General features: G+C 38.5%; 1 protein-coding gene across 3 annotated transcripts in view; it reads right to left on the bottom strand.

Annotated features, from left to right (window-relative positions):
- Positions 1–16,348, bottom strand: part of BRWD3 (bromodomain and WD repeat domain containing 3) — a 162,992-nt gene that overhangs the window by 117,130 nt on the left and 29,514 nt on the right. Inside the window, exon 2 of one of the 3 annotated variants that reach the window (XM_025276958.3) lies at positions 6,825–6,946. The exons of the other annotated variants lie outside the window; for them this stretch is intronic. Coding sequence (XP_025132743.1) covers positions 6,825–6,942 — 118 coding nt within the window. The 5' untranslated portion in view covers positions 6,943–6,946. The remainder of the gene's footprint in view (positions 1–6,824; positions 6,947–16,348) is intronic. 3 annotated transcript variants of the gene reach the window in all.

Raw genomic sequence — 16,348 nt, forward strand, 5'->3', positions numbered from 1 at the left:
GCAAGGGAAAAACAACAAACAACACATGAGGGGATTCCCATAAGGATAACAGCTGATCTTTCAACAGAAACTCCTCAGGCCAGGAGGGAATGGCAGGACTTACTTAAAGTGATGAAAGAAAATAACCTACAGCCCAGATTACTGTACCCAGTAAGGATCTCATTCAAATATGAAGGAGAAATCAAAAGCTTTCCAGACCAGCAAAAGCTGAGAGAATTCAGCACCACCAAACCAGCTCTCCAACAAATGCTAAAGGATCTTCTCTAGACAGGAAACAAAAAAAAGGATGTATAAATTTGAACCCAAAACAACAAAGTAAATGGCAATGGGATCATACTCATCAATAATTACCTTAAAAGTAAATGGGTTGAATGCCCCAACCAAAAGAAAAAGACTGGCTGAATGGATACAAAAACAAGACCCCCATATATGTTGTCTACAAGAGACCCACCTCAAAACAAGGGACACAAATGGACTGAAAGTGCAGGGCTGGAAAAAGTTATTCCATGCAAATAGAGACCAAAAGAAAGCAGGAGTAGCAATGCTCATATCAGATAAAATAGACTTTAAAGCAAAGGCTGTGAAAAGAGACAAAGAAGGACACTACATAATGATCAAAGGATCAATCCAAGAAGAAGATATAACAATTATAAATATATATGCACCCAACATAGGAGCACCACAATGCATAAGACAAATGCTAATGAGTATGCAAGGGGAAATGAACAATAACACAATAATAGTGGGAGATTTTAATACCCCACTCACATCTATGGATAGATCAACTAAACAGAAAATCAACAAGGAAACACAAACTTTAAATGATACAATAGACTAGTTAGACCTAATTGATATCTATAGGACATTTCACCCCAATATAATGAATTTCACCTTTTTCTCAAGCGCACATGGAACTTTCTCCAGGATAGATCACATCCTGGGCCATAAAGCTAGCCTTGGTAAATTAAAAAAAAAAAAAAATAGAAATCATTCCAAGCATCTTTTCTGACCACAATGCAGTAAGATTAGATCTCAATTACATGAGAAAAACTATTAAAAAATCCAACATATGGAAGCTGAACAACACGCTGCTGAATAACCAACAAATTACAAAAGAAATCAAAAAAGAAATCAAAATATGCATAGAAACGATTGAAAATGAAAACATTACAACCCAAAACCTGTGAGACACTGTAAAAGCAGTGCTAAGGGTAAGGTTCATAGCAATACAGGCATACCTCGAGAAACAAGAAAAACGTCAAATAAGTAACCTAACTCTACATCTAAAGCAACTAGAAATGAAGAACCCCAGGGTTAGTAGAAGGAAAGAAGTCTTAAAAATTACAGCATGAATAAATGCAAAAGAAACAAAAGAAATCATAGCAAAAATCAACAAAGCCAAAAGTTGGTTCTTTGAGAGGATAAATAAAATTGACAAACCATTAGCCAGACTCAAGAAACAAAAGGAGAAAAATCAAATCAATAAAATTAGAAATGAAAATGGAGAGATCACAACAGACAACACAGAAATACAAAAGATCATAAGAGACTACTATCAGCAATTATATGCCAATAAAATGGAAAACTTGGAAGAAATGGACAAATTCTTAGAAAAGTACAACTTGTCAAAACTGAACCATGAAGAAACAGAAAATTTTAACAGACCCATCACAAGCACAGAAATTGAAACTGTAATCAGAAATCTTCCAGCAAACAAAAGCCCATGGCCAGACAGCTTCACAGCTGAATTCGACCAAAAATTTAGAGAAGAGCTAACACCTATCCCACTCAAATTCTCCCAGAATATTGCAGAGGAATGTAAACTTCCAAACTCATTCTATGAGGCTACCATCACCCTAATACCAAAACCTGACAAAGATCCCACAAAAAAAGAAAACTACAGGGCAATATCACCGATGAACATAGATGCAAAAATCTTTAGCAAAATTCTAGCAATCAGAATCCAACAACAAATTAAAAACATCATAAACTATGACCAAGTGGGCTTTATCCCAGGGATGCAAGGATTCTTAAATATCTGCAAACCAATCGATGTAATACACAACATTAACAGATTGAAAAATAAAAGCCATGTGATTATCTCAATAGATGCAGAGAAAGCCTTTAACAAAATTCAACATCCACTTATGATAAAAAACTCTCCAGAAAGCAGGAATAGAAGGAACATACCTCAACAAAATAAAAGGTATATATGAGAAACCCACAGCAAACATTATCCTCAATGGGGAAAAATTGAAAGCATTTCCCCTAAAGTCAGGAACAAGACAAGGGTGCCCACTTTCACCACTACTATTCAACATAGTTTTGGAAGTTTTGGCCACAGCAATCAGAAAAGATAAAGAAATAAAAGGAATCCATATTGGAAAAGAAGAAGTAAAACTCTCACTGTTTGCAGATGACATGATCCTCTACATAGAAAACCCTAAAGACTCCACCAGAAAATTACTAGAGCTAATCAATGACTATAGTAAAGTTGCAGGATATAAAATCAACACACAGAAATCCCTTGCATTCCTATATACTAATAATGAGAAAACAGAGAATTAAGGAAACAATTCCATTCACCATTGCAACGGAAAGAATAAAATACTTAGGAATATATCTACCTAAAGAAACTCAAGACTTATATATAGAAAAGTATAAAACACTCGTGAAAGAAATCAAAAAGGACACAAATAGTTGGAGAAATATACCGTGCTCATGGATCAAAAGATTCAATAGAGTGAAAATGAGTATACTACCAAAAGCAATCTATAGATTCAATGCAATCCCTATCAAACTACCAATGGTATTTTTCACAGAGCTAGAACAAATAATTTCACAATTTGTATGGAAATACAAAAAACCTCGACTAGCCAAAGCAATCTTGAGAAAGAAGAATGGAACTGGAGGAATCAACCTACCTGACTTCAGGCTCTACTACAAAGCCACAGTCATCAAGACAGTATGGTACTGGCACAAAACAGAAATATAGATCAGTGGAACAAAAGAGAAAGCCCAGAGATAAACCCATGCACCTATGGACACCTTATCTTTGACAAAGGAGGCAAGAATATACAATGGAGAAAAGACAATCTCTTTAACAAGTGGTGCTGGGAAAACTGGTCAAGCACTTGTAAAAGAATGAAACTAGAACACTTTCTAACACCATACACAAAAATAAACTCAAAATGGATTAAAGATCTAAACCTAAGACCAGAAACTATAAAACTCTTAGAGGAGAACATAGGCAAAACACTCTCCTACATAAATCACAGCAGGATCCTCTATGACCCACCTTCCAGAATATTAGAAATAAAAGCAAAAATAAACAAATGGGACCTAATTAAACTTAAAAGCTTCTGGACAATAAAGGAAACTCTAAGCAAGGTGAAAAGACAGCCTTCAGAATGGGAGAAAATAAGAGCAAATGAAGCAACTGACAAACAACCAATCTCAAAAATATACAAGCAACTCCTGCAGCTCAATTCCAGAAAAACAAACGACCCAGTCAAAAAATAGGCCAAAGAACTAAACAGACATTTCTCCAAAGAAGACATACAGATGGCTAACAAACACATGAAAAGATGCTCAACATCACTCATTATCAGAGAAATGCAAATCAAAACCACAATGAGGTACAATTTTATACCAGTCAGAATGGCTGCTATCCAAAAGTCTACAAGCAATAAAAGCTGGAGAGGGTGTGGAGAAAAGGGAACCCTCTTACACTGTTGGTGGGAATGCAAACTAGTACAGCCACTACAGAGAACAGTGTGGAGATTTCTTTAAAAAACTGGAAATAGAACTGCCTTATGATCCAGCAATCCCACTGCTGGGCATACACACTGAGGAAACCAGAAGGGAAAGAGACATGTGTTCACCAATGTTCATCACAGCACTGTTTATAATAGCCAGGACATGGAAGCAACCTAGATGTCCATGAGCAGACGAATGGATAAGAAAGCTGTGGTACATATACACAATGGAGTATTACTCAGCCATTAAAAAGAATACATTTGAATCAGTTCTAATGAGGTGGATGAAACTGGAGCCTATTATACAGTGAGGTAAGCCAGAAAGTGAAAGAAAAAAAAGTGAAAGTGTAGTCGCTCAGTTGTGTCCCACTCTTTGCGAACCCATGGACTGTAGCCTACCACGGTTCTCCCTCCAAGGGATTCTCCAGGCAAGAGTACTGGAGTGGGTTGCCATTTTCCTTCTTCAGGGGATCTTCCTGACCCAGGGATCAAGCCCAGGTCTCCCGCAATCCAGGCGGATGCTTTAACCTCTAAGTCACCAGGGAAGCCCGAAAGAAAAACACCAATACAGTATACTAATGCGTATATATGGAATTTAGAAAGATGGTAACAATAACCCTGTATGCGAGACAGCAAAAGAGACACAGATGTATAAAACAGTGTTTTGGAGTCTGTGGGAGAGGGCGAGGGTGGGATGATTTGGGAGAATGGCATTGAAACATGTATAATATCATATATGAAACAAATCACCAGTCCAGGTTTGATGCATGATACAGGATGCTCAGGGCTGGTGCACTGGAATGACCCAGAGGGATGGTATGGGGAGGGAGGTCGGAGGGGGTTTCAGGATGGGGAACATGTGTACATCCGTGGTGGATTCATGTTGATGTATGGCAAAACCAATACAATATTGTAAAGTAATTAGCCTCCAATTAAAATAAATAAATTTATATTAAAAAAAAAGAAAATAAGATTAGTCAGAAGGTTCTTGTTAAGGAGAAACATGTCCTTTAGCAAGATACACTGTTGTTATATAATCATTAATACAGAGCTTAAGGAAAAACATACCCTTGAGAAAAATGCATTGTTTTATTGTATAATCATTAGCTCTTGGCTTAAAGAAAGTTAGTCTTAATTGTTGCCATAACAACTCAAGAGTTTAAGAAAAAAATGTCTTATGTAACTAAGACAAAGCAATGTAGAAAAAAAAAGTATGTCCTTTTCTCCTCCTTGAGAGCCCCATTCCACTTTCTCCTCCTTGGAGACCCAGAACTTCTTATCAACCTATCTTAGAATTAATTCTCTCACATTTACAGTTAACTGATGTTCAAAAACAAAGTCAATGGAACCAAGGACACTCAATGGGGAAAGGACAGTTTCTTCAACAAATGGTGCTGAGAAAACTGGATAAACACAGGTGAACAACAACAACAACAAATGAAACCAGATCCCTATCTTGCATCACTCACAAAAATTAAAATGTATCAAAAATGTGATACCATAAAACTTCTAAAAAGAAAATATAGGGAAGAAGCTCCTTGATATTGGTTGTGGCAATGATTATTCAGATGTGACACCAAAAGTATAAACAACAAAAACAAAAATTAACAGCTAGTACTTCAAACTTAAAAGCTCCTGCTCAGCAAAGTAATTGACAAGATGAAAAGACAAACTACAGAATGGAAAACATTTTTTGCAAGCCATATATCTGATAAGGGGCTAATATCCAATATATATAAAGAACTCAAACTCAGTAACAAAAAAAAAATATTATTAAAAAGTGGGCAGAGAAAAAAAAAAAAAAATAGGCAGAGGAACTAAAACCAAAAAAGACACCCACATGTGAACCAGGTAAATGAAAGGAGGTTCAACATCATTAATCACCAGGGAAATGCAAAGCAAAACCACAATGAGATATCACCTCACACCTGTTAGAAAGGCTATCATCAAGAAGACAAGAGGTAACATGAATTGGCAAGGATGAGGAGAAAAGGGAACCCTTGTACACTGTTGGTGAGAATGTAAATTGGTTCAGTCACTATGGAAAACAATATGTAGGTTTCTCAATAGATTAAAAATACAACTACCAGGGAATTCCCCAGCAGTCCAGGGACAACTCTGCGCTTCCACTGCAGGGGCACAAGTTCAACTCCTGGTCCGGGAACTAAGATTCTGCATGCTGCATGGTGCAGTCAAAAAACAAGAACTACAATATGATCCAGCAGTTCCACTTCTCACTATATACTCAAAGGAAATGAAAACAGGACACTGAAGAGATTCACTCCCATGTTTACTGTGTTATTACTCACAATAGCCATAATATGGAAACAATCTATGTACCTACCTATCAACAGACAAATGGATAAAGAAGTTATAGTATATAAATATATACACAATGGAATATTATTCAGCCATGATAAAGAAGGACATCTTGCCATTTGTGACAACATGTGTAGACCTTGAAGACTTTAATAAAAGTGTGATAACTCAGACAGAGAAAGATAAGTACTATATAATATCACTTATAAGTGGAATCTAAAAAAAACCAAATTCATAAAGAGAGTAAAATAGTGGTTATCAGGGTCTGGGGACTAGGGGGATAGAAAGATATTTAAGGGTATAAACTTCTAATAAGTAGTAAATAAGTCCTAGGGGCAGCATAATGCACAGTACAGTGAATACGGACAACAGAATTAATTTATAATCATCAAATTTGCTAAAAGACTAGAACTTAACTATTCCAATCGCTAACATAAAATGATAATTATGTAATGTGATAGAGGTGTTAACTATCATTACAATGCACATCATATTACAATATGTAAATGTATCAAATCAACATGTTGCAATCCTTAAATTTATACTTTATGTGCAACAAATTACTTCAATTTTTAAAATGTGCATTAAAAATGTCAATTTTTGTAAAAAGCATAGGCTCAAATAAGCATCTGATTCAACCACGTGAAGAAACATTTGCCCACAAGTACAATTAGAAAGTTAATATTTGTAATCATTTTCTGTCTTATGAAATTTTTCATTGAGATTTACATTTAAAAAGTAACTGACCTTTGTGCTCTTTAATTCTCGATATAGGAAATGCAGGAGAGAGGGAAAACAGCTGCCTTTTGCAATGAGAAAATGCAAACCTGCCATCTATGACAACATGGATGAATCTGGTGGACATTATGCTAAATGAAATAAGCCAGAAAAAGATAAATATTACATGAGTTCACTCATACATAGAATCTTTTTTAAAAATATTGAATTCATACTAACAATAAAGTAGAATGGTAGCTTCCAGAGGCTTGGGGGAGACAGAAAAGGAGATACTATTCAAGGAGTGCAAACATTCAGGTTTAAGATGAAAAAAATTCTGGAGATCTAATATATAGCTAATATATAGCTTAGTGACAATAATTAACAATAATAATCTAGTGTATACTTGAAATTTGGTAAGAAAGTGGATCTTAGGTGTTCTCATCACACACACAAATGTGGTAATCATTTCACATCACAGACATAGATCAAAACACCACGTTGCACAACTTAAATGTATACAATATTTATCTGTCAAAAATAAAAAAGAAAAATGCAGACCAACACTAGTGAAGATTCTGTGAGGCTAATCACCATTTCTGAGGCCCTAGAAAGTAATCTACAAGCAACCATGCTCTACCTTTTTCTCTTTGAACTAGTGTACATTATAGAATTTTGCCAGAGCTTGAAAGTTTAGTCCAACCACTCATTTTACATATAAATAAACTGTGATTCAGGTTGGTGAAGCAAGTTTTCCAAAGTCATACAGGTGATAATAAAGAGAGAAGGAGGATGCTTGATCTTGGGTCCAACATCTTTCTTCTTATATGATAGCTGCCTCTTCAGTTAGTGCTTTATGTTTAAACATATCAGCAATACTTATCTCCCACCAAATAAAAGATATTGATGATCAAAGCAGTGAACTCATCTCCTTGTTTTTTTGGGTACCAAGTCACTATTCAATACAAAATGGTAAACAATGAGGACATGTGTCTCACGGGCAAGGAGAGCAGGGGTAAGGATATATACATCAGTAATCCTATGGGAAAAATCAAAGAGCTAGGCATGTAGCTCAACAGGTATGGCAGAATGGGTTCTGCTAATTCCCCCTATTTTGGCAAAATGATGAAGTAAAATGGTAACACAGTATTGAGAAAAGAACAAATGACCTTTCTTCTTCCTTACCTATAAAATCTATAAGCATAATACCACCTACCTTGAAAATTAAGTGAAGCGAATTTTGTAGGACATCGACATTATATGTTTAACTTATATAACCCCATGATTACTATTAATATCCCCCTTTTTAAGACATGGAAGCTGAGCCATAAAGGGGTTAAACAATTTCCCCAAGGTCCCAAGCTAGTAAGCAATACAAACAAGATTCACTCTGACCTCAGAGGCTGATCTCTTAACCAATATTCTATAATAGGTCTTCTGAAGAAAAGAAAAAAAAAATTTTAAATTAGCATTTGACCCAATAGGTAAACTATGCTACAATGACTATAATAGGTCTCACCACAAACCTTAACTTCCAGCCCAAACCAACTCAGAACATAATCAGTTCAGTTGAGTCGCTCAGTCATGTCCAACTCTTTGCGACCCCATGAATCGCAGCACGCCAGGCCTCCCTGTCCATCACCAACTCCCGGAGTTCACTCAGACTCACGTGCATCGAGTCAGTGATGCCATCCAGGCATCTCATCCTCCGTCATCCCCTTCTCCTCCTGCCCCCAATCCCTCCCAGCATCAGAGTCTTTTCCAATGAGTCAACACTTCGCATGAGGTGGCCAAAGTACTGGAGTTTCAGCTTTAGCATCATTCCTTCCAAAGAAATCCCAGGGCTGATCTCCTTCAGAATGGACTGGTTGGATCTCCTTGCAGTCCAAGGGACTCTCAAGAGTCTTCTCCAACACCACAGGTCAAAAGCATCAGTTCTTCGGTGCTCAGCCTTCCTCACAGTCCAACTCTCACATCCATCATGACCAATGGAAAAACCATAGCCTTGAGTAGGGGCTTGATAAAGGACAGAAATGGTATGGACATAACAGAAGCAGAAGATATTAAGAAGAGGTGGCAAGAATACACAGAAGAACTGTACAAAAAAGATCTTCATGACCCAGATAATCATGATGGTGTGATCACTGACCGAGAGCCAGACATCCTGGAATGTGAAGTCAAGTGGGTCTTAGAAAGCATCACTATGAACAAAGCTAGTGGAGGTGATGGAATTCCAGTTGAGCTATTTCAAATCCTGAAAGATGATGCTATGAAAGTGTTGCACTCAATGTGCCAGCAAATTTGGAAAACTCAGCAGTGGCCACAGGACTGGAAAAGGACAGTTTTCATTCCAATCCCAAAGAAAGGCAATGCCAAAGAATACTCAAACTACAGCACAATTGCACTCATCTCATATACTAGTAAAGTAATGCTCAAAATTCTCCAAGCCAGGCTTCAGCAATACGTGAACCATGAATTCCAGATGTTCAAGCTGGTTTTAGAAAAAGCAGAGGAACCAGAGATCAAATTGCCAACATCTGCTGGATCATCGAAAAAGTAAGAGAGTTCCAGAAAAACATCTATTTCTGCTTTATTGACTATGCCAAAGCCTTTGACTGTGTGGATCACAATAAACTGTGGAAAATTCTGAAAGAGATGGGAATACCAGACCACCTGATCTGCCTCTTGAGAAATTTGTATGCAGATCAGGAAGCAACAGTTAGAACTGGACATGGAACAACAGACTGGTTCCAAATAGGAAAAGGAGTACGTCAAGGCTGTATATTGCCCCCTGCTTACTTAACTTATACGCAGAGTAAAGAACATAATAATATCTGCCAAATCACCCAATCCAAAAAACTATAGTATAAGAAAGCAAGATAGAATATGTTTAAAAAGAGATTGAAAACTCCTAGAAACAGGTGGACTCAGCAAGGTTGTAGGAAAGAAGATACACATACACAAATAAAATGCATTTATACACACTAATAATGAATATGCAGAAACCAAATTAAAAGCACAATACTATTTTTGATCACTCAAAAAACACTTAGATATATACTTAACATGTATGATATCTGTATGCTGTAAGTATAAAATTCTGATGAGAGAAAGCAAAGGAGAACTCAAACAGTTCAGTTCAGTCACTCAGTCGTGTCTGACTTTTTTCAACCCCATGAATTGCAGCACACCAGGCCTCCCTGTCCATCACCAACTCCCGGAGTTCACCCAGACTCACGTGCATCGAGTCAGTGATCCCATCCAGCCATCTCATCCTCCATCGTCCCCTTCTCCTCCTGCCCCCAATCCCTCCCAGCATCAGAGTCTTTTCCAATGAGTCAACTCTTCGCATGAGGTGGCCAAAGTACTGGAGTTTCAGCTTTAGCATCATTCCTTCCAAAGAAATCCCAGGGCTGATCTCCTTCAGAATGGACTGGTTGGATCTCCTTGCAGTCCAAGGGACTCTCAAGAGTCTTCTCCAACACCACAGTTCAAAAGCATCAATTTTTCAGTGCTCAGCCTTCTTCACAGTCCAACTCTCACATTCATACATGACCACAGGAAAAACCACAGCCTTGACTAGATGAACCTTTGTTGGCAAAGTAATGTCTCTGCTTTTGAATATGCTATCTAGGTAGGTCATAACTTTCCTTCCAAGGAGAAAGCGTCTTTTAATTTCATGGCTGCAGTCACCATTTGCAGTGATTTGGAGCCCAGAAAAATAAAGTCTGACACTATTTCCACTGTTTCCCCATCTATTTCCAATGAAGTGATGGGACCAGATGCAATGATATTCGTTTTCTGAATGTTGAGCTTTAAGTCAACAATTTCACTCTCCTCTTTCACTTTCATCAAGAGTCTTCTTAGTTTCTCTTCACTTTCTGCCATAAAGGTGGTGTCATCTGCATTTCTGAGGTTATTAATATTTCTCCCAGCAATCTTGATTCCAGCTTGTGCTTCTTCCACTCCAGCGTTTCTCATGATATACTCTGCATATAAGTTAAATAAGCAGGGGGACAATATACAGCCTTGACATACTCCTTTTCCTATTTGGAACCAGTCTGTTGTTCCATGTCCAGTACTAAATGTTGCTTCCTGACCTGCATACAAATTTCTCAAGAGGCAGATCAGGTGGTCTGGTATTCCCATCTCTTTCAGAATTTTCCACAGTTTATTGTGATCCACACAGTCAAAGGCTTTGGCATAGTCAATAAAGCAGAAAGAGATGTTTTTCTGGAACTCTCTTGCTTTTTCGATGATCCAGCAGATGTTGGCAATTTGATCTCTGGTTCCTCTGCCTTTTCTAAAACCGGCTTGAACATCTGGAAGTTCACGGCTGACTTACTGCTGAAGCCTGGCTTGGAGAATTTTGAGCATTCTTTGGCATTGCCTTTCTTTGGGATTGGAATGAAAACTGACCTTTTCCAGTCCTGTGGCCACTGCTGAGTTTTCCAAATTTGCTGGCATATTGAGTACAGCACTTTGACAGCATCATCTTTCAGGATTTGAAATAGCTCTTTTGTAATTCCATCACCTCCACTAGCTTTGTTCATAGTGATACTTTCTAAGGCCCACTTCCACTTGACTTCACATTCCAGGATGTCTGGCTCTCGGTCAGTGATCACACCATCATGATTATCTGGGTCATGAAGATCTTTTTTGTACAGTTCTTCTGTGTATTCTTGCCACCTCTTCTTAATATCTTCCGCTTCTTTTAGGTCCATACCATTTCTGTCCTTTATTGAGCCCATCATTTGCATGAAAGGTTCCCTTGATATCTCTAATTTTCTCAAAGAGATCTCTAGTCTTTCCCATTCTGTTGTTTTCCTCTATTTCTTCGCAATGATTGCTGAAGAAGGCCTTCTTATCTCTTCTTGCTATTCTTTGGAACTCTGCATTCAGATGCTTATATCTTTCCTTTTCTCCTTTGCTTTTCGCTTCTCTTCTTTTCACAGCTATTTGTAAGACCTCCCCAAACAGCCATTTTGCTTTTTTGCATTTCTTTTCCATGGGGATAGCCTTGATCCCTGTCACCTGTACAATATCACGAACCGCAGTCCATAGTTCATCAGGCACTCTATCTATCAGATCTAGGCCCTTAAATCTATTTCTCACTTCCACTGTAGAATCATAAGGGATTTGATTTAGGTCATACCTGAATGGTCTAGAGGTTTTCCCTAGTTTCTTCAATTTAAGTCTGAATTTGGCAATAAGGAGTTCATGATCTGAGCCACAGTCAGCTCCTGGTCTTGTTTTTGCTGATTGTATAGAGCTTCTCCATCTTTGGCTGCAAAGAATATAATCAATCTGATTTCGGTGTTGACCATCTGGTGATGTCCATGTGTAGAGTCTTCTCTTGTGTTGTTGGAAGAGGGTGTTTGTTATGACCAGTGCATTTTCTTGGCAAAACTCTATTAGTCTTTGCCCTGCTTCATTCCGTATTCCAAGGCCAAATTTGCCTGTTACTCCAGGTGTTTCTTGACTTCCTACTTTTGCATTCCAGTCCCCTATAATGAAAAGGACATCTTTTTGGGTGTTAGTTCTAAAAGGTCTTGTAGGTCTTCATAGAACCGTTCAACTTCAGCTTCTTCAGCATTACTGGTTGAGGCATAGACTTGGATTACTATGATATTGAATGGTTTGCCTTGGAAACGAACAGAGATCATTCTGTCATTTTTGAGATTGCATCCAAGTACTGCATTTTGGACTCTTTTATTGACCATGATGGCTACTCCATTTCTTCTGAGGGATTCCTGCCCGCAGTAGTAGATATAATGGTCATCTGGGTTAAATTCACCCATTCCAGTCCATTTTAATTCGCTGATTCCTAAAATGTCCACATTCACTCTTGCCATCTCTTGTTTGACCACTTCCAATTTGCCTTGATTCATGGACCTGACATTCCAGGTTCCTATGCAATATTGCTCTTTGCAGCATCGGATCTTGCTTCTATCACCAGTCACATCCACAGCTGGGTATTGTTTTTGCTTTGGCTCTATCCCTTCATTCTTTCTGGAGTTATTTCTCCACTGATCTCCAGCAGCATATTGGGCACTTACTGACCTGGGGAGTTCCTATTTCAGTATCCTATCATTTTGCCTTTTCATACTGTTCATGGGGTTCTCAAGGCAAGAATACTGAAGTGGTTTGCCATTCCCTTCTCCAGTGGACCACATTCTGTCAGATCTCTCCACCATGACCCACACATCTTGGGTTGCCCCAGGGGCATGGCTTAGTTTCATTGAGTTAGACAAAGCTGTGGTCCTAGTGTGATTAAGCACAGGCAGCTGCGACTGTCGCATCAAGCGCAGGCGGCTGTGACCGGCGCACTAAGCACGGCCGAGAGGAGCTACCCCATGTCCGAGGTCAGGGGCAGAAGCCGGGAGGACCCCATGCCCGAAGGGCGGCAGCCAAGAGGAGTTACCCCACATCCAAGGTCAGGGGCAGTGGCCGAGAGTGCCAGGCTGCAAAGGCGCAGGAACGGCTGAGAGGAGCTACCCTGCGTCCGAGGTCAGGGGGTGAGGCTGAGAGGAGCTACCCCACGTCCGAGGTCAGGGGCAGTGGCCAGGAGGCCAACCCCACGCCAGAGGCTGGGGCAGCGCCCAGGAGGACCAACGCCACGCCCAAGGAGCCCTGACTGAGCGGATGCAGGAGGGCCTAGAGGAGCTATCCGACGTTGAAGGTCAGGAAGGGCAGCGGTGAGGAGATACCCCTTATCCAAGGTAAGGAGCAGCGGCTGCACTTTGCTGGAACAGCCATGAAGAGATACCCCACGCCCAAGGTAAGAGAAACCCAAGTAAGACGATAGGTGTTGCAAGAAGGCATTCAGAGGGCAGACACTAAAACGGAGACCTCAGTAGAGACATACCATGTTCATGAATTGGAAGTCTCCACAAAGTAAACATCAATTCCCTCAAAATGATCTTACTGCAATTAAGTAAGCTCTTACTGCAATTCCTTTCCAAAGGCGTCCTGCAATTCCTTTCCAAAGGCTCTTACAGACATTAATATTCTTGTCCTAAAATTTATGGAATGGCACTGGCTAGCCCTAGAAGGCCCTAGCATGCTGAAAACACTCTCAAAAAATAATAAAGTGGGAGGGATTACTCTTTCCAATGTTAAGGCTTACTATGTAAGTACAGTAATCAAAACAATACAGTACTGGTAAAGAGTTAAATACATAGGTCAATGGAACAGAATAGAAGACCAAGAAGTAAATTCAGACAAATATTTTTAACTGATGTTTTAAAAAAGTACTAATCAAATGCAATGGAATAAGCTATAATTTTAAATAAGTGGTACTGGAACAACTAGACATCTTTTGATTTAAAAAAATTAACTTTCTCCTCAACTTCAAACCTAAACCTCTCCAAGTTTTCCAACCCAGCACCTTTGCTTATGCTATTCCCTTAGTCTTATGCCAAACTTCAGCCATCTCAGCTTGTCAAGATCCTTATCCTTGGAGGCACAACCTAAAACCATTCTCGTCCATGAAATATTTTTCAATCACTTCAACCAAAAGTAAACTCTCCAGCTTCACTTATCGTAATCCTAATATTAGTTATTTGTGTACATCTCTGATCTAAGATTAATTACCAGCACTTTAAGGACAGAGATTAATGTCTACTGAATCATGTACTGACTCAGCTCAGTCCCTTGGAAGCAAAAAATACTCAAATATTTGTTTAATTAATCCAGTCCCATCTTTCCCAAAATATCCAACCATAATTCACACTACTCCAAGGCATAAATTTTCCATTTAAAATCAGACGAGCCTTTTTTTCTGTCCTATGCAGATATACTCTCACCTGGAATGGTCCCCTCTATCAGTTATAATTTATCCTTCAAAGTTCATTTCAAAGATCACTTATTCCTTAATATCTTTCCTTATTTCTCTTAATCAATTCAATCTCTTCTTCCTTAATGTTCATTATTGTATTTCCCTTAAATCAGTTAGTCTGTGTCTGCTTTAGACTGAACTTTTATGACAGTCCCTTGGACAGCAAAGAGATCAAACCATTCAATCCTAAAGGAAATTGATCCTGAATATTCACTGGAAGGACTAATGCTGAAGCTGAAATTCCAATATTTTGGCCACCTGATGTGAAGAGCCAACTCAATGGAAAAGAGCCTGATGCTAGGAAAGACTGAGGACAGGAGGAGAAGGAGGTGACAGAGGATGAGATGGTTGGATTGCACTCCCAACTCAATGGGCATGAGTTTGAGCAAACTCCAGGAGACAGTGAAGGACAGAGAAGCCTAGTGTGTGGCAGTTCATGGAGTCGCAAAGAGTCGGACATGACTTAGTGACTGAACAATGGATGTGGAACCTTCAGGGAAGAAAATTAGTGGCCTTATAAAAGAGGCCTAAGAAAGTTCCATTGCTCCTTCCTCCATGTGAGGTATTTATGAACCAGAAAACTGGTCCTCATCAAACACTAAATCTGCTAGAGCCTAATTTTAGACTTCTCAAACTCCAAAACAGTCAGAAATAAATGTTGTTTATAAATAACTTTGTCTATAGTATTTTGTTATAGCAGTCTAAAAGGACTGAGACAATGTCTTGTACTATAATCATACTCCAGAATCTGTCTAAACTTTCCCAAAAGTCAAATCCTTGAAAGCAAGTGCTGCCCTGAACACTTAGAAAAGGTTTTGTATCAATTTGGTGTTCAAGTGTATGCTGAATTGAATAAAAATTATTTCTAGTGTTAAACCTTCTAAACCATTGAGAATATAAATTTAATAGCAAATTTTATAAGGAATATTGATCAAATTTATAATTCTCTTATTATGACTTCCAAAATATCATTTCTGATTCTCCACCTGCCTCTCTAAACCTTGGCTTTTTACTTTCTTATATTGTTTTTTTCTACTCCAACTCACTCTTGATGAAATGCTTACAGTTCATTCAAATTTTATCCTGGGCTTTCTTCTCTGTTTTCATGCTGTCCCTGCAATCTTACCTACTCACATACTAATTACTGTGAAATCTTTACCTAGAACATTATCTTTCACCTTAGCTCTGGGACCACATTTTCTACCTGATAGACATCCTTCCCCTCTACCTAGAGGTGTACCACAGATGGAGAGTTCCCAAATCAAGTTCATTATTCTTTCATCACAAGTTTTCTATATTCTCCTTCTCTTCAATTTTGTTACTGATAGATTTTTTTTTTACTCTTCTCCTTTATGCCCCATATCCAATCAAACTGTATTATTCATCTCACCTCAAAAATTTAGCTTGAATCAATTTGTTAATGTCAATTTCTATTGCTACTGCCCCCACACTCATCATCTTCTGTCTACATCTACACTAACAGCCTTCTTTGATTTTCCAGCCTGCCTCCTCCAGTCTCTCTCTTCTCCAATTTACCCTATACTCTGCCTCTGTCACCTGAGTTATCTTTTCAAAATAAAAAATTCAATCACATAATTTTCCCATTCAAAAGTATCCAATATTTCCTCAGTACCTATAAGATAAAATCTAAATTCAAAATTTTAGAACAGGGGTTGCCAAACTGAGTCAGTAGGCCAAATTCAGCCCACCACCA

This window comes from Bubalus bubalis, chromosome X (assembly GCF_019923935.1).
Source record: "Bubalus bubalis isolate 160015118507 breed Murrah chromosome X, NDDB_SH_1, whole genome shotgun sequence".
NCBI lineage: Eukaryota > Metazoa > Chordata > Mammalia > Artiodactyla > Bovidae > Bubalus > Bubalus bubalis.